Raw genomic sequence first — 24,820 nt, 5'->3', positions numbered from 1 at the left:
CACAACTCCAAGTTCAGTTCTTCAGTTTCAATATTTATTATGCCATGAATATTTGTATCTCACAACATTGAACAATATTTCAAAAATAAAAGATAAACTTACTCTTGCATTATAAGTACTGACTCGGATTGTCAAAGCATCCTTCACTGGTAATCAAGCAAGAGGTAAAGTGACCAATCATTAAAAAATTTTTTTAAAAACTGACCAAGACTCAAGGGGACCAACAAAATCTGGTCTGTGTGGACAGGTGGTCACTATAGGATTGTCAATGGGAAAAATGATTTAAGGCCCGGTTTACCCATGCGTAATTGAGTCGACTCAGGACTGTGCAAGGAGAACCCTAGGCCACTCTAGTAGTGTTTTCTAGTAAGCAAACTCCATTTGAGCAGCCAAAAGCTCCTCACACACAACCCTGAGTCGATTGAAAATGTGTGTGTAAAAGCAGGCCTCAGGGACCACCACTGCACAGGTGGTATTTATGTTGAGGTGATCACAGATTTGATTGTGGTTGAATAAAGCTTGTACAATGTATTTGAAAACACAATTAGCTGGATTGTCTGATTCGAGTCATTTTATACATGGATATAAATATCAAAAATGATTCAGCTTGAATGAAGGCAATATTACAAGTAATTGACGTCCTATGATATGTGGATGTTAAGACCTTTGGCAAAAAACAGCCAAATTTGGCCCAATGTTTTGATGATTTTAGAACCAAATCAGCTCAAAACTGCATTCCTTGCTTAAGTGGGAATCTCACAGAACTGGGCCAACTTGTGCCAGGCATTCTTTAAGTGGGCACAAACAGGTGAACAGTGCAGTGGGATACCTGCTTTTATATTTACAAGAAGAGAAATCATTTGACTGACAATGTTAACATAAAGGTAAAACATACTATAACGGGGGCCGCCCGAACATCGCACGCGCCCGAACATCGCACAGATTTTTTACTGATCTTATTTTGCATAAGTACGCCGTGTTTGTGTCCAATGACTATGCTGATAAGGAAGGTAAATAACCCAAGTTCATGCACATAATTGTCATTTACATTCAAAACATATGTGTACATATTCATTTCTTGTTTTGTCGAAAAGTAGTATTTTGACAATAACGATGGCAACGCTGAGTAGAGGGTCACTGCGTAGCTAGACGGCCCGGCACCTAAATATACGACCTGTGCCAAGCAGATACATAAGTCACACAGCTGTCATACACATAAGAAAAATAATTTCATAAAACACTAAAAATTTGGGTCTTTAAGTGTTTGTTGAGAAGAAAACCGACCAAAGAAAAACAACGTAAACATTGCTGTCGTCTGACGACGTTGTTTTCCCGCCATTTTTTTGGCCGCGATGGTGGCGGAACGATTCGACGCACAGTTTTGTTACGCTCTAACATGTGATTGGTACCGTCTATGAAAAGGAAACTGAATACAGAGATGGCGAAGATGTTTCCCAATAAGTAGACGGAGTATTGTTGATGTAAGCGGTGTCGTTTTTTCGTAATGATTTCGTAAGTCGGGCCGCATTCAATACGTACGTCGGGCCGCGTAGTAGCCTATTTCCCGTGGGAACATGAGCTGGGATGCGCTAGATATAGCCCTTCTCACATGACGTTAGAAGTGCACTGTGACAGTCAAAATTTTCCGGTCAAAAGAAAGCTAAAATATAGCAGACTTCAAGCCTTATTTACATTTCCCTAACTTCATCACCAACTTCCGAAGAGAGCAAAATTACCAAAGCGTACTAAGTTAGGCACACTATCTGGCGTAGCACTAAATCAGAAGGTACATTCGTGAAAATGTCTCACAGCGTCTTCCGCATGTAACGCGGAGCATGAAGGGCCCATGAACAGTATGAATACATTTCTTGTCCAAGTATGGTCTTTAGATGAATGTGTTCAAAATTCATTCATTAAAACCTGACCACTCTAGCCAGCAATGGAGCGCCGTGAGTTCCAGCGCGTAAAAAAACGTCCGATGGTTGGGCACCCCCCGTTATATGGGCTTGACTATACATGTACATGAATTGTCATACATTTGTACAATGCCATGTACTACAATAAGTCCCATGAGCTTGAAGAGCTCTCGAGGTATGAATCAAAACTTAAAACTTAAATATATTGGGTAACCTATGAAAATACATGTGTACATAACCCTTTTCACTTCATACTGCACAACATACTCATATCTTCTCCACTCAATTCACTGTTTCTTCCTACTTTATCTCACACTCAGGCCAGTTCACCTGTTTATCTTATACACAGAGGTCATTGTGCTAACATGTATATAGAGAATATTCATAGTACAGATTATCTGCAATTACATAGTACTCAAAGCAACAACAAAAAAAAGATGCAACAACAACAAAGATGACCGTTCAGGCAACCACTATTCACCAACTGTTCACAAACAACTGTTACGTGTTTTGGTGCTACAGCACCTCTTTTGTATGGTTTCTACAAGCCTTGGATCCTCGAGCTAGCATGTCCTGAGTTGGGCTAGATAGTGGATCTAATACCACCTCTGCCCCCTATGCTAATTGAAAGGCCTATTAGTAACTAAATGATGTCCAATCACAATATTGTGTCTTTGATTATGTGTCTATCCTAAGCTTGTAGGGTTCTAACCAGGATATACAGATATCTACCATATCTCGCTTGTATAACAGCCGCTCTATAAGAATTCAAATCATAATTAACTCAAGGTAAAAAAGGGGCATCATCAAGTATCTAAAACACAGTTCTATTCATTCAGGTCAGCACTGAATGCCATCATCTACATTTGTACAGTCATCATAGATTCTTTTTTTATTATGCTAACTGGCTTAGATATATTCTTTCAAATTAAATTCAATCTATTTCAAATTGTTTCCTCAGAAAATAAGTGGCTTTAAATTCTCAAATAAAAAAAAATACCATATTTTGTGAGGTTTCCAATGACTTGGGTTTACACTCTTTAGTGTATGTGGTACAGTATTTGAATTTTCTCTACATACAAATTGTAACAGTTACAATGTCTCATACTGTTGTCTGGTAAGATGGTCTAGCCTTCAGGAGAAACTCTGCTATGACATCATACCCAGCATCCCTTGCCAGCTCGGCTGGGGTCAGTCCCTCCTGTAGGAATCAAGGACAAATAAATCTTACATCAGATTTGAAGAAATTTAACCGTTACAAATACGGCGTGGTCTCATTCGTCGAAGGTCATTGTTTGATTTTTATGTCGTAGGATTTTTTAAGCAGGCTGTGACAGAACCAGCTGCTAAAAAGGATCTAACACAGCCTTTCAGGTAACAAAACAGCAGAATCATGTTAAAGGCACTTGCAAGACTGTCCAAAAAATGCTTTGCAATCGTACAACAATTGTAATACGAATAAGACATTAGGCCGATACTGTACATAAAGAAGGCAAACACAAATTAGCATCTTCAGTTACTATATCAAAATGTCACAGAGCTAATAATATTTTGAACTGTTACAAGAAATGTTGAAGTTGATACACAAACATTGTTACCTTATTTTTCAAGTTGATATTTGCTCCTGCAGCTACCAAGTCCTTGACAACTTTCAAGTGCCCAAATAATGCTGCAGCATGTAAGGCACTTTCACCATTCTGAAAAGACAGAAAAATTATAATGATTGTTGAATAAATATTTTCATTAGTCATGACATATGTTTTTACATAGTATAGATTTTATTCAAAAACAATTAGTAAGACTAGCTGCCATACTAGGTTAGATTTAGACAATGTCAATTGAAAATGGAAGAATGGTCTAAATGATACTTAATAGGAAAAATGTACATTTAAATGTAATGATATATCAATACAACACAGAAATACATTGTTGACACTGATTATTATCATGGTACAATGTATATTCATTGGGTGCAATATAAATACTATTCAGTACAAGCAACACAGTGAAACCTGTTCAGCATCAAAGTCTGAAAACAGCGTAGATTATGTGCAGAACCAGTGTAAATGGTTATTCAGCACCAGGGACAGGGTAAGTGTCAAATGTTGTCAATAGTATATAAGGTAGTACTCACATTTAAAAGTTCAAAAGTGGCCCCATGGTTGACCAGGCTCCTAACAACCTCAACATGTCCTTTATGTGATGCTTTAAACAGTGGAGTAGCTCCATCCTACATACACAGCATGAACAAGACTGAATCAATATTTTTTTGGGCATCAAGTACTATCAATAATGGTACCTGAATAACAATGTACATATTACGATTCAACCAGCAAGTCTTGATTCATGACTATTGTTATTAGTATTGTTATTGGATCAACTATTCATTCTTTGCAGCCCAGGTTAAATTGCAGGACGCTTACAATTGGCAGGACAATCACAAGGGTCTGTAATGGCAGCCTTTCAGGGCTATTTTTACCTCTGAGTCTGAGTCAATACAACTGCATTTAACAGTAATTGCCCAAAACATGGCCATAATAATGTTTTTATTATCAATCACTCCAGGACTCTTTCCTTAAAGTGTGGTGGATTCTTTAATGTGCATGAGGTGAGGCTAGCTCTCCTCAAACATGGGACATCCATCTACATGTAACAACCTATCCGAGAAACATTTACCCTTAGTCAAAGCTTACTACATATTTAGGTACTCATTTTCTTCTGTCAGCGAATGAAGTCAGGAAATCTGTGCAAACGTGTATTGAACTATTCCATCAGGACACAAAATTGGGACATGCCAGGGGTTTGAACCCAGAGCCTTTGGATTCTGATCCAAACATGCACTCTAACCATTAGGCCACACAATGCCAAATATTGATACTTTGATGTACCACCACATGACTAACCTCCCTGGCAGCATCGACCTGTGCACCTGCATCTAACAACTCCCTCACAATATCACCATGACCCATCTGGGATGCTATCCACAGGGGTGTGGCACGGTCCTGAAAGATACAATTTAAAGACAGCTGTAAAACTCACTTCACAATAGAAGGGGAAAGTTCGTAGCACTCTAACTTAAGTTCACAGTTGAAGCAATTCGGGAAATACTAATTTGCATTTATGGAGAGGTCAACACAAAAACCATGAATTCATAATAAAACCAACACAACATTTCAACATTTACAGTATCTGTACTACATCATGTCTGTTTAGACCAAAAACAACAGTTTTGTTGATTTCCTTCAAGGATTTGTTGAAATAAATGTATCTTCAAAATGCTACAATTTAGTCTATCTTTGTCCCCAAATGAGGGATGTCTTTTGAATGTTGTCCAATGTGTCTAGAACATCGACCAATTTTTGACAAATACAGTTCTATCATTTCACTTTTTGATTTACACCTAAGTCACATAAGACAAAAGATACAATCAAATTTAAGGTCTACTGTGCTGCTGCTTTCCACTAGAAGACGATCGCTGAGCAACTTTTCTTCTTTGAGCAACTGTTCAGCTTAAAAATTGTATTTGTGTCACTCTTGATTACATCATTTTGATTATGATTTAAGGTGTAAAGTATGTTTTACAAGACAAGAAAACACACAAAAAACACAAAGAAATTTGTTCTTTGCCTATGAAATTCAAGTAATCAAAACATTTGGTCACTCAGCTGTTGCAGCCCCTTGTGGAAAGGGATAATTCAAGATATTTCATCATTTTTCTACAGGAATTCAACTGTTTTGAAGGGAAATTTACCCCTGCTAATCTAAATAGCTGCAAAATAATAAAGAGAGATGTAACCTACTTTTCTTATCTGGTTCTCATTGGCACCCTTAGAGAGCAGAAATCTGAGGAGCTTGCAGTGACCATTCTGGGCTGCAATGAACAGGGGAGTTGCACCATCCTGTAATAAAACAAATTAGTTTTTGTTTGTTTGTTTCCTATAACTGGTAAACTACCTTTTAGCCTAAAATATCTTGCTGGGCATCTTTTAGCCTGAAAGATCTTGTTGTGCATCTTTTAGCCTGAAAGATCTTGCTAAGTGTCATGGCTCCAAATTGTAGTGAGTAAATCATCTGCGGGTCATCAACCCCCACAACCCTTTCAAAGCCAGTTAACTCATCGATTCCCTCAAATTCGTCAGAAAATCGCAATTACATGTATAGGCTTTTTAATCTTAAGTTAAGCACCCCTTTGACTCATACGGTAGGTCATGAGTTCAATTCCGGCCGGGTCATACCAAAGACTATTAAAATGGTACATACAGCTTTCTCTGCTTAGCACTCAGCATTTGGGAAACAGTATGGTAGTTAACACACATCACTAGCCCCTGCTGTAGCAAATGGCACAAATGTGTGGCCCAAGGGCTATAGAAATGGAGCTGAGTGCCACCCTTATGTGTCTTATCAAGACACCTGGGTCACTTTAACTTTAACTCCTCTCCCTCTCCCAAACACAGATGAACTTGCATGCTAACATCTATACATTGTTGAGGATACTTACTCCCATGGTGGCATGTATGTCGGCCCCCCTGCCCAACAGTTCCCTCACCACAGCCAGGTGGTTGCACTGACAGGCTACAAAGAGTGGAGTCCCTCCATCCTGCAAGGAAGATGGCTGATACAAGGTTATTGAAATAAGAAGGCCACAGTAACTTGATCAAAACAGGCGACATCCAGAAAGACTCTAAATCCGGACAACTTTGGATTATAGATTGACCAAAATTTATGAATCAACTGCAATTAGGATGTAACAAATGGTTATCAATATCCGGGTATTAATTATATGTCTCGAGGGACATGGTCAATTCTTCAGAATTCGAGGAATATCAGCCAGAATTCTTGGAATGTCAGCCAGAATTCTGGGAATGTCAGAGAATTCTAGAGAGTTCTTGAAAATCAGCCAGAATTCTTGGATTATTAGGCAGAAAATGGGCAAACTGTATTCTATCAGACTAAAATATGATTGCCTTTAGTTATTGGTATTCTGCATCATGATGTAACATCATCAGTATCAGATAACGTCATGATAAATAGAATTTCTAAAATTTCCTGGATCTAGTGTCACATGTTTCAATTTTTGATGTATATTTCATGATCACATAGTTTCTGATGAAAGATCTAAGTCTTAACGTACAATGAACATTAAGTAGAGACCCACTAACTACAGTCATGTACTGTGCTGTATATGATTATCATGATTATCATTATGACATTTTAATAGTACAATGTATATTTAGTGGGTGTACATGTGGTGTGAATACTTTTCAGTACAAGCAATACAGTGTATCCTATTTAGCATCCAAGCTCTGCAAACAGCATAGATCATGATTGTGATTGTGCAGAACCAGTACGAATGGTTTTCAGCACCAAGGACAGAGTAAACTGCATTTACCTCAAGGGACAGTACTGACTTGGAGACTATCATAAATGATAATCTAATCAAGGAAAGAGATTTGATTTATGCTGTTGATTATGAGATTGAACTTACATGTTAAAAAATTTGTATTTCTGACTTTGCAGAATACCTAAAACATATTACATGACATTGTATGTTCCTGGTAAAGTTACTCTGTGCATCAATATCAAATACTGAAATATCAATGTAAACTAGAGATGTCATGTTCTAAATTCCTTTTTGTTGTTCTTTACTTTATAAGTCTGCTTGCACATTACTTATAATTGTCAGCCCAATATAAATAAGCTAATATTATAATGAGTCCCTGTCAAATATAGCTGACAATGGCCCCACCCCCAAATCCAGCCCCCCGACCTTCTCCTGACCATTGATGGGTGTTAATCATGAGCAAGGTCATCTGATCATGATAGTGTGGTTTTGAGTTGGTCGGCAATGTTGCCTGCTAGTCTGTAAAAGTATTCTGTGCCAGCCGACTATGAATTTTGACAAATAAAACTTAGGAAACTTAATATATTCTTTTCACAGATGCGACCAGAGGAGCGAACTGGAGTTGGTGTGAACTTGGTTGGAGTGGTCGGGAGAAAAGTTTTGGGAATGAAGTAATGTGACAGGTAGTGCTGCGTACCTAAACCCCGGACCTGAAGTGGACTAAAAAATTGTAAAAGCGTTTATAATACAGGTTCACGTAAGAACAAAAACTAAATGTCTGGAAATATGTTCAAACTTGCAAACAACTATCTCTTGCTTATATTCCCCTTTTCGTTCTGAATCATCTTAATTCTTCCTTAGATTGTGAAATTTGCACTGAAAAATACAGAAACATTGCTGTTTTTGTGTTTATTACTGAACTTTTGTGTTCACTTATCTGACTGTATACAACTTTTGCATGACAGTTTTCAAATTGCATGTAAAATTTATGCCGCAAGTGAATATGTAATTTTATTATATTATTATGTAACCTAAAAAATGTTTTTGCACACATATGCCATGGGTTCAGGTCTGAACTAAGTCTGGACCTGAATCTGGACATGAACTTCAACATGAGTTTAGGTACATCATAAGTGCTTAAGTGTTACAGGAGCAGTTACAGTAGCATCCACAACTTAGGTAAACACATACATGACTGGGGATGTCCACAGGTGCACCTTTGTCCAGTAGTAGCTTTACAATGTCCAGGAATCCTCCCTGTGCAGCAAAGAACAGTGCACATGTTCCTGTCTGTGGAAGCAAGCAGAAAAAAACATTTAATTTTTATCTAACTAGATGTCTGAGCAACATTAAGTAGTCATTTCCAGGGGTGATATGATATAATTAAAATGGCTTCACATCGGTTAAAAAAGACGCAGCATGCTGAAGACATACTACTTTGGTGTACATTGTTGCCGTAGTCCAGAAAAGAGTGTGAGAGTGAGTCTTTTCTGTGATGTCAAAACCAGTTGATAATTTGTCCCACCAGAGAACACACAGTAGACAATTGTAGATATTTCCAGTAAAGTCTATCATCTTGTGAATGATACACAAAATTTCATTTCACTGGGCACTGGCACTTGAATAACTTTGCAAAATCAGCACAACAATTGTCAGTGCTGCTTTTTCATCAAATGAATATGTTAGTCACTCAGCTGGGGCATAACTTTTATACAATATGATATAATATGATATGATATGATATGATATGATATAATAACGGGAGCTGCCCAAACACGTGACGTTTTTTTACGCGCTCGAACTCATGGCGCTCCATTGCTGGTTGCCAGAGAATGGTCATGTTTTAATGAATGAATTTTGAACACATTCATCTAAAGACCATATTTGGACAAGAAATGTATTCATACTGTTCATGGGCCCTTCACGCTCCGTGTTACAAGCGGAAAACGCTGTTAGACGTTTTCACGAATGTACCTTCTGATTTAGTGCTACGCCAGATAGTGTGCCTAACTTAGTACGCTTTGGTAATTTTGCTCTCTTCGGAAGTTGGTGATGAAGTAACAATTTGGGAAATGTAAATAAGGCTTGAAGTCTGCTATATTCTAGCTTTCTTTTGACCAGAAAATTTTGACTGTAAGCACTTCTCACGTCATGTGAGAAGGGCTATATCCAGCGCATCCCAGCTCATGTTTTCACGGAAATTTTTTTAGGGCAACTCCCGTTATATATAATTATATGAAATAAATAAAACATGGGCCGTACATGTCTCCTGATATGTGGGGATGCCCCTTGCTCCAGTAGCTCCTTCACACACCCATAGTGATTATTAGCTGCAGCAAGTATCAATGGTGTAGTGCCTTCCTGTAATGTAAAAGATATAATAAACATATCATATTATAACTGATAGGTCAGTGGTGGGGTTGTGTTTGCATAATAGTTTAAGCTATAAGGTGTTTGGCCGAGAACCCAGAGGTCCTGGGTTTGAATACCCTGATAAAATTGCTACCAATGTTGTGCCTTTGGGAAAGGCACTTTACACTACTTTCCTCACTCCATCCAGGTGTAAAAATGGGTAATTGACTTTAGTTGGGGAGGTAAAAGTTGGTGGAAGGAGAGGGTTGGGCTCCACCTTCCAATACCTTGCCCTAGTAGTGGTTACCTAGCTGCCCATGAGGCCTCAAAAAGTTTGTCAGGCTACCTTTACTTCAATATATCAGAAGCATAATATGGCTCAATTGAGAGCAATCCTAATTATATTGAAGTTATAACTTAGTGTAAATTAATTCATTTTCACAGGGACTTACTCCTACTTTTACATGCAGTAGATCAGAAAAAATGAGGTTTCCTCGATGTTTTAAGTTTAAAGTTCGTGAATTTGGAGTGGGGAGGCCAACGCAAAAACCACAGAATAGGAATCATCACAGATCTCAAGATTTACAGTATATAATGTCAGGGGTTTTATTATGACCTACTTTTCAATTCCCAAGCACGTGTCTTCAAGCCTTCTTTCAATTGTGTAAGCATTATTTACGTCATTTGTTTCAACACACAAACTACGTGTACATTGTACAATGTGTACAAAGGTTATGTATATTCAGAGACTCTCTTTATTTGCACAGTCTGGACACATAGCCCTGAGACAGACGTGATTCTTCTGGGATTTTCATCCCGAAACAGTGGCATTGCCGTTCCTCTCTGACTGACTGTCATCATGGCAGTAAGTGATATGATCACATGTTTATGTGAAATTGATTATCATCATTGTGTAGTGTGTGTGGGGGGGAGGATGTCACAACAGTGCATTTAATCTTGTAGATCAAAGGTAATTATGGTAAAGTGGTCAAGCCTCGTGCTGAAGACGAAGCATGATACTTTTTGTAATAGCTAATCAGCACATTATGCGGCTTTGCTACGGCTTGCATGTTCAGCCAATGGCCAGAAAGTATGTTTCCTAGTGTTTCTAGTATTCAACCCACAATGTTTTGATATAAAGCATTGAACAGGCTAACAGCACACCGAAGATGCATTCAAATCAAAGGTCACTTTTTAGCTACATTTTGGAACCTCAAAGACGCCATCAAACCTCTGCATGCTAAAGATCCCAACACACTTATCGAGAAGAGTACGGCACATAGGGGTCCCCTACGTGCCGTACTCTTCTCGAATACTAGAAACACTAGGAAACATACTTTCTCCATAGGCACCGGTTGGACGATTTGCATAAAAAGCATGCATTTTCAATACGAAATGTGTGCGTTTTTTTCATACTAGAGCTTTTTGTGCTTTTCACAAGATTCATTATGAATAGTTTTCTCATTGTGCTTTGTGTTTTTTTCATAATGTTATATATACAAATTTCATATACGAAATGCTCTCTATGAAAGGAACCAATATACATGTATACCGGGACATACAGGGATGAACGTCTGATGTTTGATCTCATTGACAGAGTAAGGGAGCAAAGTTCAAAATTACTGTACGAGAGGTGACACATGATGACTATGAGACCGTTATGATGATATCAACTCCAGACACCTTTCGCCATGGTTTCGACTATCTGCCGGCTAAGTTCCAACACTATGTGGACGACCCAGATACTTTCTTTTACATCCTTGAATTCAAAGGGGAAGCGGTGAGTTAACATGGCCTATACATGGAATTTAGGTAATATTCGACGTAAGCAATTGACATAGCATTTATATCATATACAATTGTATGTTATCAATACATAACAGTTGTATGATCTTTTACATAGTAAATTAAACGTACAAAATCTAGCTTTGAAATAATTTACAATTTCTTATAATATGAGGGTCTTCATTGCTCTTTACTCTGTAAGGTAATAAGAACTAGTAAAATTTAATGTATTTTCTAAAAATCCATGATCATATACTTACTAATATAATAACTTTAAGCACTGTGAAGTAGCTGTTTGGCACCGAATTCCCTATTGATTACTGAGCTAGGCAGCACTGCTGGTTTATTTGTAGGCAACTTCTCGGATTCAAGACGAAATTGTTACCTGCATATAGGGACTTTGAATTTATTACTTAATATAAAAAGCATAATTTTCCCTCTTACTGTAATTTTAATTGCCTAAATTTCTCCTAGGCTGCAATAATAATTTACATCTGTAAGGACGACGGTGAGGCAGTTCTTAACAAAACCACGCGAATTGCCCCAAAATGGATTGGCACCGGATTCAGCAGAGCTGATCGAGGACCCATTACCGCTAAAATGGAACCTTATTTTCTTCGACGTAATAAGGTCCTGAAGGCTATGTATGCGGCAGTTAATGAGCAACAACAAAAACTTCAAACGCTGCTCAAAAATTTTATGACTTCAACCTTCAAATGTAAGATGGTAAGTACCTGTATATTTCACAGTTCATGGACAAAGTCAAATTGTATCTCAATTCATGAATGTTGCCAATTAAAAGCGTTTCACCTCATATTACTACTAGTAGTAGTTAGTTTGTTAAATTGAGTACATGTACTTTGTTTTAACGTTTTACTTTTAGTAAAAACTTAGATAGCTTGAAGAGAAAAGAACATTGCAGGAGTTTTCTTTATTGTTTAATGGGATTTTAACATCTTAGACTGTCACTTATGTTCCTATCATCTGAGATCTTGAAAAGCATAGAGTAAGACACATTTCACGCCAAACCCAAAATATTTTTTGCTTGTCCTGGAATGAAAAATTTTCATTCTTAAATTTCCTCCAGGACGTGATGTTCTTTGGGTGCGACTTGGCAACACTGCAGCATCAGCTTGTGGGAAACAACACAGGTTCCCTTCCTGCTCTGGCCCCCATCCAACTGGACAACATGAACCAACTACTACACCCTGACTTTTCCTCTACCATGCTGCTGAGGTCTGAGGGATTTGTGTTTGTAGACTGGGAACCATTCAAGCTGAATGAGTCTAACATGAAACGGTTTGTAGAGTGGGGTCACCACATCCTAGTCGACTCTGGAAAACCGGTTTGCAAGAGTCTTAGTATTGGTGGGAGCTACATGACTCCACGTGGCAGGGTGTACCATATCGACATACACTGCGCAGACGTGGGGTTATGTAAGGCTCACATAATAGGTCAAATGAGGAATGCACTGAGCAAATACACAGGCATGATAACATTCATTGTCATGTTGGTTGATAATAATAAGGAGTTAAAAGGCACAGCTATGGCTCTTTGTGTGAAACACCTGCAGCTAACTCATCTGCCTCATGACCACACTTTTTTCATAGCTAAAAAAGATTTCACAGCTGCAGTACCATCAAAGTACTAAATACCTAAAGTCACTGAAAGCAAAAAGCACACTAGATTCAGCATGACAATTAAGCAATATATCATTATATTATAAGTCACTATATATGGTCAGGGCTTGCAGCTGTAATTCAGGTATATGACAATCCGACATTAACTTTAAAGGCAGAGGTTTTCTTACAAAATTTGCTGTGACAACGGGTTTGGTCAATTCTGTCCAAATGAGATTGAAGATGACCATCACTTTGTCATGGATTGTTCACAAAATTGGTGATAAATGCTCAAGGCTATTCACCTTTAATTTCTTTCTAGGTACTTAAATAGAAGAGCTTTAATCCATTCCATCCTATGAATGGAGTCAATTACATATGATAAGTATTAGGAGGATATAATCCTTATGTGTGCATAACTTGGTCTCTACCAGACTAACTATGCCAGCTATAGTATATTGAGTCACAATAACCCAAGATAAGGGAGAATATTTGCCAGGGAAGTTTGGCCACCAGAGTGATTCATTTGTGGACTGACTTTACTGGTCAATTTTTTCTTTTTTGCCGAATGCTACTATCCATAACCCCATAGAAAGGCCTGGTGGAGGCTATGTACAAATAGCAAATACATGATTGTGTGCAAAGAATGTTCAGACTTAAGAACCGATAGTTCAACATGTTGATTTATTCATAATACATATAGCTACTAGTAGGTTAATTGTAGCAAAACAGGCCTGGGGCACAATAGGGTGTGAATATTTCTAGCACAATCAGGAAGGCTGAATATGATCTTTCCCTTGCAAGACAAACTGATACCATCATTGCATCATACATTGTATCTAACTTGCCTAAAAGGTTATTCATTGATACTCACATGCCATAATGTTACTGATGTGGCTGCAGAAGTTAGCACTTACAAGTAACAGGTCAGGCCCCTACTGTTTACTATGCTAACAAGGCTGTAGTTTATCAGGTTGCTTATAACAAACTCTGGCTCCGAATGTTTACTTTACTATGACTACAGTAGTACTCGAGTGTGTACTAGCTAGTAACTGTAAGAAGAGATCCCAGCTGTAACAGCGTAGCTGACATGTACATGTAATTGTGGCAGTACAAAAAAATTCTATACATTGGGCTGATATAGGATCACACACAGCTGAAAACCTGTCCCTGTATATATGTATAGGGGCCCTAAAGTCACCAGTTGAACACAACAATATCTACAAATTACAGAAATTATACAATAAAGACTAAAATTGGGCAGTTTTTGTAAGTTATCAATATAATGTGATTTTCCATGGCCAGATAAGTACAACTTGTATATTGATTTTATGCAAACTAGACACTTTTAGCTATTTTACCTTTAAGTTGATCCACTGTTTGACTGAATTATAGAAAAAAATATTCCTGAGAAATTTTGCAGATTATGTTATTTAGTACTGTGTCACCTCGGTATACTGTAAATTTTGAAACATTTGCATTATATTGGTTTGATTTTTTGCAGTTTTTGGAAACCATGACAACCCTGCAGAAATAGTAATGAATCTACAGTAGATTGCTTCGTTTTGGTGGATATCTGAAACAATTTCTTTCTTTTAACTACTTAATTGTCTCACATTCTAGCACACAGACAGAAGCCTAATATTTCTGTACAACTAGTAAGTACATGTACATGTATTCAGAAGCATTTAAAAGTCACACACAGGATGTAAAAAATTTTAAAGCTGGAGACAGCCCAGGGCTATTATATGATATATACAACAATATGCTTGAACAAATAAATGATCTGTTTCAATGATGTGAACATACCTTGTCTTGACTGTCTATGTGAACCCTCCCGCCGTCGAGCGTTCGCTTCAACAGGTCGATGTTTCCCTGCAAGGCCGCTAGGTGGAGCTGCTGGTCGCTGGGTGAGTCCTTGGAACGATAGAACAAGTTCAGCGTGCTGCTGACATGATGGCGGAGGCTCGGGGAATGGGCAGGGGAATGGGCAGGAGACCACGAGTGGCGATTGAGTCTGGGACTTGGCGTCAGACTCATCGGTCGCGTGCGTGGGGGGGCCAGAAGGGAAGGGGACTGTGGTGACGTCGTGGTACCCTGACGAGGATTCGGAGACAGACTTCTGGATCGACCGTGAAGTCTGGGGCTCGTGGGGGGTGCCAGAGACATTTTTTTTAAACGATAGGCACATGCACAATCTCTACGGATATCAACAAAGTACTCAGGTCTTCAGAAACATGTAACGAGAAAGCTATAAGCAAACTGTCAGCATAAAAAACAGCATACACAGCCAATCTGTCCATGATCCTTATAGTATATGGGTGAAACAAAAAAGGACATTGCCAAAAATATGGTCATCTAATACCAAATAGGAAATTTATAGATTTTGTACTGCATAGACCACTAACATACCAAAGACAAGGATTTAATGGAAACATGTATCATTAGTGCACAGTTCATAATAATCAACGGCCTCTACACTATAGTTGACCCCCTGTGGCTATGACCTCATTCATAGAGAAAAGCCCATAGATAAACACCAAATCAGAATTAACAGCACTTGCTTCATACAAGTACTGTATTGACATTAGAAAAAAAATCTTAATCAAATATCAGTCTACTTACTTGTACATTGCTAGCCATGATCCTTTGAATATCGTATAGAGCACATATCTTGTATGTACGAGGAAGGTATTCTAGGACTCCGCTGGGCAGGATTTCCTGTTGTATTGACAGCCAGAGGAAGCTGACAAGACAGGCAGCTGGCTTAGCTAGTCACTTCTACCCTGTATCTAACTACAGGGTACACACCCATCAATTAAGGGTGTTGTATTGAAGCGTAAGGGAGGATACGGAGAGAGGAGATGCCTGCATGGACTGTTATTAGAAATTTGTAAGATTCCTCTTGAAGTGTGTCTATATCTGTCAGGTTTTCGATTCCTCTGTTAATTCCTTTATCTTAGCTAGCAATAGCTTCGATAGGAACTTGAAAGATAAGAGGCAGACGTTTATACCTTAGAATTGAAGTGTAAAACCTAGACTACCCCCCCCCCCCCTTGTACATTTATACTCTGAGGTTTACACTGACTGGTGCACCCCCTCAGGCTAAAGAAAGTAGTATGACCTCATGTAGTATCATCATGACATCATCTACCATAAAGATCTACACCAGCGTCTCTCTAGCCCGACTATCTAATCAGGTCAACTCGAGCTCTGCTAAAAATAAACCTTCAAAGACTTAAACATTAAACCACAATACCTTAAGAGACATCGTGTCCTTTCCGGGTCGCTATGATTGACAGTTGGTTGGTTGGTCCAGAGATGACAACGGTGACCGGCGCTTTTTAAGGCCTCAGGCAACAAGAAGAGCAGTCATGCCCACTGTAGGGTGTCTACGACGGTCTGGAGTTACTTATCTGGCCATTTGTGACAAATGGGCGAAACGTGGGCATCAAAGTTAGGCCGTGTGCGATGAAAACATGATATATGGGTTAGTGGAGATCCGAATCCCCTCCGGCAGGTTCATGTAGGTCAAAGGTTAATCTGTAGATGACCCCCGCTGGAATGCAAATAAAAAGCGTCCTCTGACGCGCTTAATGGTACTACAGAGAAAGCGCTGAGGTAGAGAAAACTTAAATAGCATCGATTTCTGTACACTTGGAGTACACTCTTTGCTGGCCTTAAATGGTGGACTTTTTTCATTTCATTGTTCTTAAAACAATTCATTCCTCCTGTCTATGATCAACTTTGAAATTCGATTTTAAACTTTTGATTTTAATGATGCACCAAAAGCCACATACTATTTTGTCTTCAATACCCGGTGTACCCCCAATGAATATTCTATACATGTATATATGCAGACTATTTATTGGATTGTCACCACTATGACATGATCTGAATACATGTTTATTACATGGATCTATTGGCGAACTAGGAGCGATGGTTGGGTTTGATTTCTTTTTAAAGTAAAATGAAAGAAAAATGGCAGAATTAAGAAGGAGACTGTACCACAAATTTACACTACCAAAAAAATCATGGATTGTTCCTAATTTCTTCTCCGTCAAGTAGAAGTTCTCATGTTCTTTTTGGCTTCCACTTTAAGTTTCAGCTCGCTTGCTTTTATTCTAAACGTCATATTCTGGGCGGGGCGTTTTACCAGTAAGTCATGGAAACGAGTAAAAGTTTGTAAACACTGAAATAACATGGAAATGATGCTTAGTCTGTTTTCCATAAACATACGGGAGACTAGTCTGTATAACGCAAACTCCAGCTGTCCGGGGGTTTCTCTCCCCTCCCCTCTTGGGTTGCGAGGTGGTTACAGGGCCGCGAGCGGTCACAAGAGGCTTGATTGAATTCAGGCTAACGGGAGACTTTTCGACGTTTCAACCTGTCGGTCGCTTGATCCCAGGTAAACAAAGAGACCGTGCTGTGTGCCACGCCCTTCCTCACGATGAACCGGAAGAACTTGTCGTACGAGCCTACGTCGACCATACCATTTCAGCACGGCAGAAAATGGCGGACACTCCTCTCCTTTTATGTAAGAACATTATTTATCCTTTTGTGGTAGCGTGGTGTGGTTTCAGGATAGTCTTGTGTACAAAGCAGGTGTCATTTAGGTGATAGAACGTTGCTGTGTCTTCTTAAGGTTTGGACTTAAATTGAATTTGTTGCTTAGGTACAAATTAGGTCACGGGTGACGTGTTGTTTACATGGTAGATTATCTTGTTGCATGTTGTGACTATGGTTAGTCTTTTCCCTTTTACTTGCAGTATGAGTATTGGATAATTTAGAGTCCTTAAACAGCATAGAGAGTGTATGATTTTTATATTTTCCAACCTCCTGGCGCAAGGGAACGGTTCCGAAAAATGTGTACATGCATACCTGTCCTTTGTTCTAGGGCATTACGTGCTGGTCATGGCGTGCTGTGTATAGAATTGCATTAAAAACTAGGATTGTAGTAATAAAAGCTATCCTGACAAATAATGCCACCGATATTAATAAGGAAGCCTAGTCAAAGACTGGCGCGTAATTAATTTCAACCTTATTGTAAAACAGTACTGTACATAACGTTACTAAGAGGTTTCAATTTTATGATATGTATGATGCGAAAGTTAAACTTCCGCTGCTAGTTCCGTATATTCATCTAGTTTGGAGAGCAGAAGAACAGCAACAGGATTGTTGAGAGACAGTAGCTAACGTTACATTTGTTGTGTAATTCTATACTTAAAGAGGGTCTTTGGGGATTGGTCGAGTTCCGTGTATCAACATGTTTTGTCCGCGAAAGGCATGGGGGACTCCTAGCGCGCTGTTTATAATCAAGTCCTCGCCAGGCGCTTTGCGATAGACAGTGGTTCCTTTAAATCGTTCCAGGTGCTTGTCAGATGGCAAAGTTTGCCCGACTACTCTGTAAAATCAAGGGCATTATTTAGGTAAAATGTATAAGAATGCTAGTAGCGCGACGATCCCATTGTGCATTTATATTCTTATATATTAAGCCTGATTTTAACCTCCTTGGTTGTAGGTGTATGAAGTACAGTAACCATGTGTCTATGTGTAGAACAGGTGTCACCCTAGCCTCTACCAGACTCCATAGGTCGCTGGAAAAATAGCAGCATGCTGTACTAACATTACCAGGCCGACTAATTCCTTTGGGAGGTTAGATATCTATTTGGCCAGTTTCTACTATTTTCCAGCGACCTATGGAGTCTGGTAGAGACTCTAGTAGCATCTGGTAGCATCTCTTGTATGTCAACGTTATATATAGTCTGCGTACATGCTTCTGTGCGGGTGTTTCAGTCTCTGAAACTATTTACAAATTGCGTACTTGGTGCAAAAACATTTGCTTGTCTATCATATACTCATATTAATGACAGAAAATATTCATTATTACAGATTGACAAATTCATTAAATTCCAGTCCCGGTCATCTGAAACTAAGAACAATTTATGATATAGAGTCCACATTATTTGCATACACATGTATATGAACGCCCTTTAAAATTTCTGTCAGTTTGCCCACAGTTGTTGTGTATATCTGGCTGCCAGTAAATCATACAAATGATATGGTCATTAATTATGTAAAGCTATCTGGATTCTAGAATTTACGGAAATGGGCCACATGGAGACAGGGAGTAATGACATCCCGCCATTACGTTTGGGGTGGATGCACTTAAAAAAGGGAGACATGTTATTTGGCAACAGGCCAGAATTGCACTTAGAAGTTAATCTGTAAACAGAAAATCGTATTTTATTTCTGCTCCACTCAGTAATTCTACTTCACACGGATTTCTGCTCAATTTCACTGAGGACAATGAACAGTCTCCAAACTTGTGCAAGTTGTATGGCCATATGGATAACATCACCCGCAGTTTACGAATCTTATGTGAGAGCGCGGAAAAAAACAAGATGGGCAAAATAAATCAAGATGCCTAAATTCTCAAAATATAGACTATGAACGATGTAAAAAGAGTTGAATCATCCACAAAGCATTGAGTATCAGAAGTGAAACTAGTGTGGTAGCCGTATATTATCACTACAACTACCACTGACTAGTTACGTCACTATTACATATCTACCGGGCTAGTTTGACGCGCATGGCGACCTCGCTAATGCCACTTTTACAGGTACAATTAAGGCGGAGGAGGGGAAATGAGGCGAAAAATGCACGCGCGGATATCATCCATAGAATTGACTTGCTGCGGCCTAATGTGCCTTGATGAGGTTTCTCTAGCTATAATTGAGATATGGAAAATGGAAGGGAACACAAGTGACAGTAAATCTCGTGACTCCGTAGAGGCATGTGTGGAGACCATTGTTACATTTGTTTGCACTCGGTTTACTGCCTCGTGACTGTCGACCAACGGTAAACTCTAGCCTCCTAGCCGGACTTTCTAGGCGACTGGCAGTTTTCAGTTGACTTCTTTTGCGCTGTTTTCTGATCGCTCTCGTGTTTTTATACGACCAAACCATCGGTTAGCGAGCGCCGCAACCCTTCTAGGCGTGCCGCACGGAAATCCTGGACCATGTTGAACACGTAAGCAATAAGAAAACAGCGCAAAAAACAAAACACAGGCCGGACATAGGAAGTCTGCGGAGTAGGTTACGAATCCCGTACCGGCACGATATTGTTACGGTCAAAACGTGCACGTTTAGGTATAAGCCTCTGGAAAAGATTTTGAGAAAAAAATAGAAAAAAAAAGTCTATAGACGCTTGATTTAGGTAACATAACTACAGCATAACGTATTTTACAATCGAAAGTAATACCTCATTAATCATGTCAATGTTATTAATACCATTATACCATAAACTAGTTTGGATCATGGTCCTATAAACAGTGTCCCTACGCAGTTTGTATCAACAATGGGATGAATTGAATGTCTAATCTTATCAACTTTATGTTTTTAATTTACAGGAAGCTACAACAATGGCATATGGGTTTCGATCTGGATGAACATTGCTAAGTACGGAAAATGGCTACAGACAACAACCAACGGTCGGAAAAGCAAGGCCTCTTGGCGACACCGTCTGACACGGAGAGCTTGAGTAGCGCGGCCGAGTCTGCTGCCGAAGACAACGGGGACGAAAGATCCCGACTCATCCCGACCAACAAACGACCTGGAAACGCACGCGGGATGCTCAGCAAAGGAAGAATCGAAGAAGAGATGTCAGTCCTTCGCGAAACTTACCTCAATACGTCGTTTCCGGAAGACGCAGACGACGAAGACAGCGTCACTGCCGAAATGGCCGGAAGTGCCGGGCCGAGCGTGTCATTCAAGCGACAAAAGTCGCCGCTCCACGGTAACAAATTGGCAAAGGGTGACCCAGGTGAAGACACCGAGTTCACAGAAAATTTAAACCAGTCTAAAGTTTTAGATGACTTCAAAAAGATTAGCGAAGCGACGGTCGGGGCAGATGGCCCAAAAGACATTGCAACAGCATCAACTGTGGAAGGTATCCCCGATTTCGAGCAGAATCGCCTTTTCGCACACAGCGAGGGTAGTGCCCCCAGAGAGGACGCTTTACTAACAACCGACAATCCTAACAAACAAACTGCCCACTCAACCGGGAATGTTTACGAACCGGAGGCGAAGCAGGTCAAAGGTGAAACCACCACAGAGGGCGATTATCGCGATAATCCACAGGTGGAAGGAATCTCCAAGCGTCCCTTAGAAAGGGACGACGATCAAATCGAGAAAGAAGCGACGCCTCTTCTCTCAGTAGAAGATAAGCCGTTGGTGTATCCAAAAGCAGGCGAGTTTCAAGTTGGGCAGGCTGGCGGCGCAAAAGGGTTTACGAAGGACGAAAATCTGACGATGGCGGCTCAAGATGGCGGAGACAGCTCGCTATCACGGCCGGGCGTGGCAAAACTAAGAAGTCAACGCAGTGGAGTTAGTGCCGAAGGGGAAGGGACCGTTGTCTTGGAAGACGACGACGGACGACTGGCGTACTACGAGACGGCAGTGGCTGACGAGTATGGCTACTTGCACAAACACGGCTTCCCTCTTCTCAAGGAGACCAGCAAGACACTCACCATCAACAACCCCACACTCAAGCATACTTCTTCGAGTTACAAGAAGAATGATCCCACCATACGTGAAGGCGAATATCACTTGGTGAACCCTGGTTTGGACCTCAAGCATGTACCTCATACCTACAGCTTCTCCAAGCCAGAACGGAAGACAATACCGACGTCTTACGTACACCAAGTTCCCGTCATCAAAGAAACAATCAAAACGTATCAAAAGAACATCCCAGAAAGTCTTCGAGTTGAGTCGACATACACGCGGAATATACCCATCCCGAAAGAAATTCCGACTACCTACGCAAAAAGTGTGCCTATCAAGAAAGACACGCCAACTACCTTTAAGAAGACTGTGCCGCAACTTAGGCTGTCGTCTTCGACGCTCAACTACAGCACGCCGTCTTTGAAGAGCATTGGTTCGACGTACAACTTTACAACGCCGATTCTGGAAGAATCTCAGCTGCAGAGTACGCACTCACTCCCTGCGCTATTCCAGACACAGTCCTTTTATTCAAAATCCACACCATCTCTCAAAAATATCTCGCTCACTCTGCTGAAATCCACGCCGAGTCTGCTAGAGGTCCAGCACAACTTTGTACACAATAAGCCACGTCTACGCCAGCCAGAGAGGGTTGTTTTCTCAAATTCCCTGCCGGAGATACACAAACCGGCGATACCGCCAAGTATGCGGCACAACAACCCGGTGTTCCGTGAAGAACCCCCGGCCATCTGGCTGTTCAACACCCCGGAGAAGGAGGTACCGGAAACCGTGTTCTTAGATTTCAAACCCGTGCTAGAAGCACCGGTGATCACTCACCTGCACCCAGCGCCGATGTTGACCACGGGTGACGCTGAACACGTGTTTGAATTGAACGAGCCTGTGTTGGACGAGTAGGGATGACCAACTTCAGACGTCGAACCTGACTGTCATACATAATTAGCAGTTTAACCAATGATAGCATGGCAATTTTCGGCTAGACCAAAGAGAGTGGCCGAATTTTGGTCACATATTTGCATTCTATTTTGTATTTCCACCGTTTGATGAGGTGGGCGGGGCTATTAGGTCGACCCATTCAAGAAGAACCGAAATTAAAAGAAGATGTGGCAAAATGGAGGTGGCAGGAAGAAAGGTGGTAGATTTTTAGAAAACGGAACCTATTGTAGCTGCTGTTTTTTGTCTTTTTAAATAATTGAAATTACAGCATGTTTGATTAGGATGTCTTGTAACCAAATACCCGTAAGCACGTGCTTACGTCATGCATTGTTTACACGTTCTAACAACGGAATGTTGGTAGACGTTTACAAAACATACCCGGCGTGGTCAAATATAAACTAATGTTTGACCTTTGACCAAAAACATGAGGGACTTGCGTTGTAGAGGTAGCAAAATATATAGCAATGACAAGATTGATAACTGGGTGTAAAAAAGGTTACAACTAACCATCTTGCCGAAAATTGGAGGAGATTTTAGGAACATTTTGGCAAGGTTGACGATAAGCAAAATCGATGGGCAAGTATCTAGTGTAAACTCGACTAGACTACTGTGTTGAGGGAAAGAAAATCAAGGCTATAACGTTATTTCTCAATCCAATTCTTCTTGTAATTGAATTTGGAGTATCTTTCAGACGATGTTTAAAACGTTAGGGCGTAACTATAGCTATCACTCCAAAGGACTCACCGCGAGAATTTTATGACGTTTTGACCAATATTAATTTTTTGCATATCTTTGAAATGAAGTAAATTGTTGTCGCCAAGCAGTCGCCTCTTTTAAGTGTACAAAATGTTTGACCAAACTGTATTTCACAGGGTATTGTTTGAAGATTTAACATAGAATCATTTTTTATATGATATGTTCGCCCAACTTTACAATGATATCTGTGTTATATATTGACATATTTCATGAATAATATTTGTACATGTACAGTTCTTCTGATTAACTATTGCAAATGATATTTGGTACGTCACATCGACGTTTCATTTTTGCAGCAGGATGAAATGTCCTTTTTAAAAACGATTACCATTTTCACAACAAAATATGTAACACTTACTGATGTTCAATCATGTATATCTATTTTCCTAACGAACAATCAACAGCTTTCCTGAAACAATTTGTTTTTATCAATGAAATTCTTTGAGGGATCTGTCAAATCTTTGGTCACTCAGCGGTAGCACTGCGGTTGCTCAGCGATCACAGCCTCTAGTGAAAAGTGGGTGTTACAAGCCACCTTTTATCACAACACATGTAAAGATCTCCTCCGAAATGTCATGCTAACGCTGCTATGGTTTTGATAGCACATTGTACAAAAAAAAAAAGAAATTGAGATTCAGGAAACTGAGTTATGATTTTGAGAAGCAAAATTGTTTTTTTTTCAAAATGTATGTATACATTATACGGTGTATTATAAAACTGTTAAACTTTTATCACGATAAGCAATAACGTATGGACAAAGAGAGTATCTATCAGCACAATCACATTATATAATTGGATTCATGAGACCGGTTGTAATATATGAATATTACAAAGTTGATTTTAATTGATGTACTAAATGAATTGTTATGAAAATGAAAGTAAGTCTGTTTTCTACATATTGACGATGAATTGTAATTGTTTGCCGTCTAAAGTATGGGTACTTCGATTTTATTTAAGATTTGTACTTGTAGACTATATGACAAACTGCATTGCACTTTCTGTAAATGTGTTTTATAATCACCTTTGGATGTATGTTATTTCACTTAAGGCCAAGTTGATTTGATTATATGGATAATGGGTGACATCCGCGCGAGCATCAGTTTTCGACCCCCCCAGCTTTCTAGTATCCTGTAAAACGTACAAAGCAGCTGGACAATGATCGCGTATATTTTATTGGAAAACGATACTAATGCCGTAGAAGAAGATGAAGAATTCAATATTCGGTATTCCCTACTCTATGTGTTTAGTTCTGTTCATTCTTCCTGAGTTCATAAATAAGGCATTTTAATTTTTTTTTTGCCAAACTCATTTTTTTATTCGCACGCTCGCATCAGTTTTGGGGTTCCCAGAGGATGTCATCCATGTAATCAAATCAACATGGCCTTACAGTTCACGCATTGCCTTCAATGATGAGAGGTTTGGGTTTGGTGTTGGAAATATCACGCTATGCATCGCTACCTCTTGCCGATATGTCTGTATCAAACAACACTATAAAAGCCGACTTTGTATGTTTCAGTCTTGTTTGTTTTTTATTGCAACATTTAAATACATGACATGATGACGACAGACTCAAGCTTATTATTACAGCTTTTTTTT

The 24,820-nt window shown here is 39.5% G+C and overlaps 2 protein-coding genes across 4 annotated transcripts; one reads left to right on the top strand and one right to left on the bottom strand.

The window, feature by feature from the left end:
- Positions 1-12: 12 nt before the first annotated feature.
- On the bottom strand, positions 13-16,608 carry LOC136427997 (ankyrin repeat domain-containing protein 29-like). Of its 3 annotated transcripts, none has more exons than XM_066417242.1 (10): positions 16,273-16,608; positions 14,823-14,930; positions 9,520-9,618; positions 8,449-8,547; positions 6,415-6,528; positions 5,717-5,815; positions 4,820-4,918; positions 4,051-4,146; positions 3,515-3,613; positions 13-3,117 (listed from the first exon to the last, which is right to left on the bottom strand). In XM_066417242.1, the coding sequence occupies exons 1-10, from the start codon at positions 16,282-16,284 to the stop codon at positions 3,019-3,021; spliced, it is 924 nt and encodes a 307-aa protein (XP_066273339.1). In that variant the 5' UTR covers positions 16,285-16,608; the 3' UTR covers positions 13-3,018. The 3 variants fall into 3 exon arrangements, with proteins under 3 accessions (XP_066273339.1, XP_066273338.1, XP_066273340.1); XM_066417241.1 differs by lacking the exon at positions 16,273-16,608 and adding an exon at positions 15,639-15,787; XM_066417243.1 differs by lacking the exon at positions 16,273-16,608 and adding an exon at positions 15,639-15,780 and having other exon boundaries at positions 6,415-6,513.
- Positions 16,609-17,429: 821 nt separating this feature from the next.
- Positions 17,430-24,739, top strand: LOC136427995 (uncharacterized). Its single transcript, XM_066417239.1, has 2 exons — positions 17,430-17,550; positions 20,425-24,739. Exon 2 carries the CDS (start codon positions 20,483-20,485, stop codon positions 22,427-22,429), a length of 1,947 nt encoding a protein of 648 aa, XP_066273336.1. The 5' UTR covers positions 17,430-17,550; positions 20,425-20,482; the 3' UTR covers positions 22,430-24,739.
- Positions 24,740-24,820: the final 81 nt, after the last annotated feature.

The sequence above is a fragment of the Branchiostoma lanceolatum genome, chromosome 2 (genome assembly GCF_035083965.1).
Source record: "Branchiostoma lanceolatum isolate klBraLanc5 chromosome 2, klBraLanc5.hap2, whole genome shotgun sequence".
Classification (NCBI taxonomy): Eukaryota; Metazoa; Chordata; class Leptocardii; order Amphioxiformes; family Branchiostomatidae; genus Branchiostoma; species Branchiostoma lanceolatum.
The sequence above is the reverse complement of the archived record's forward strand: the minus strand, read 5'-3'. Positions and strand labels throughout refer to the sequence as shown.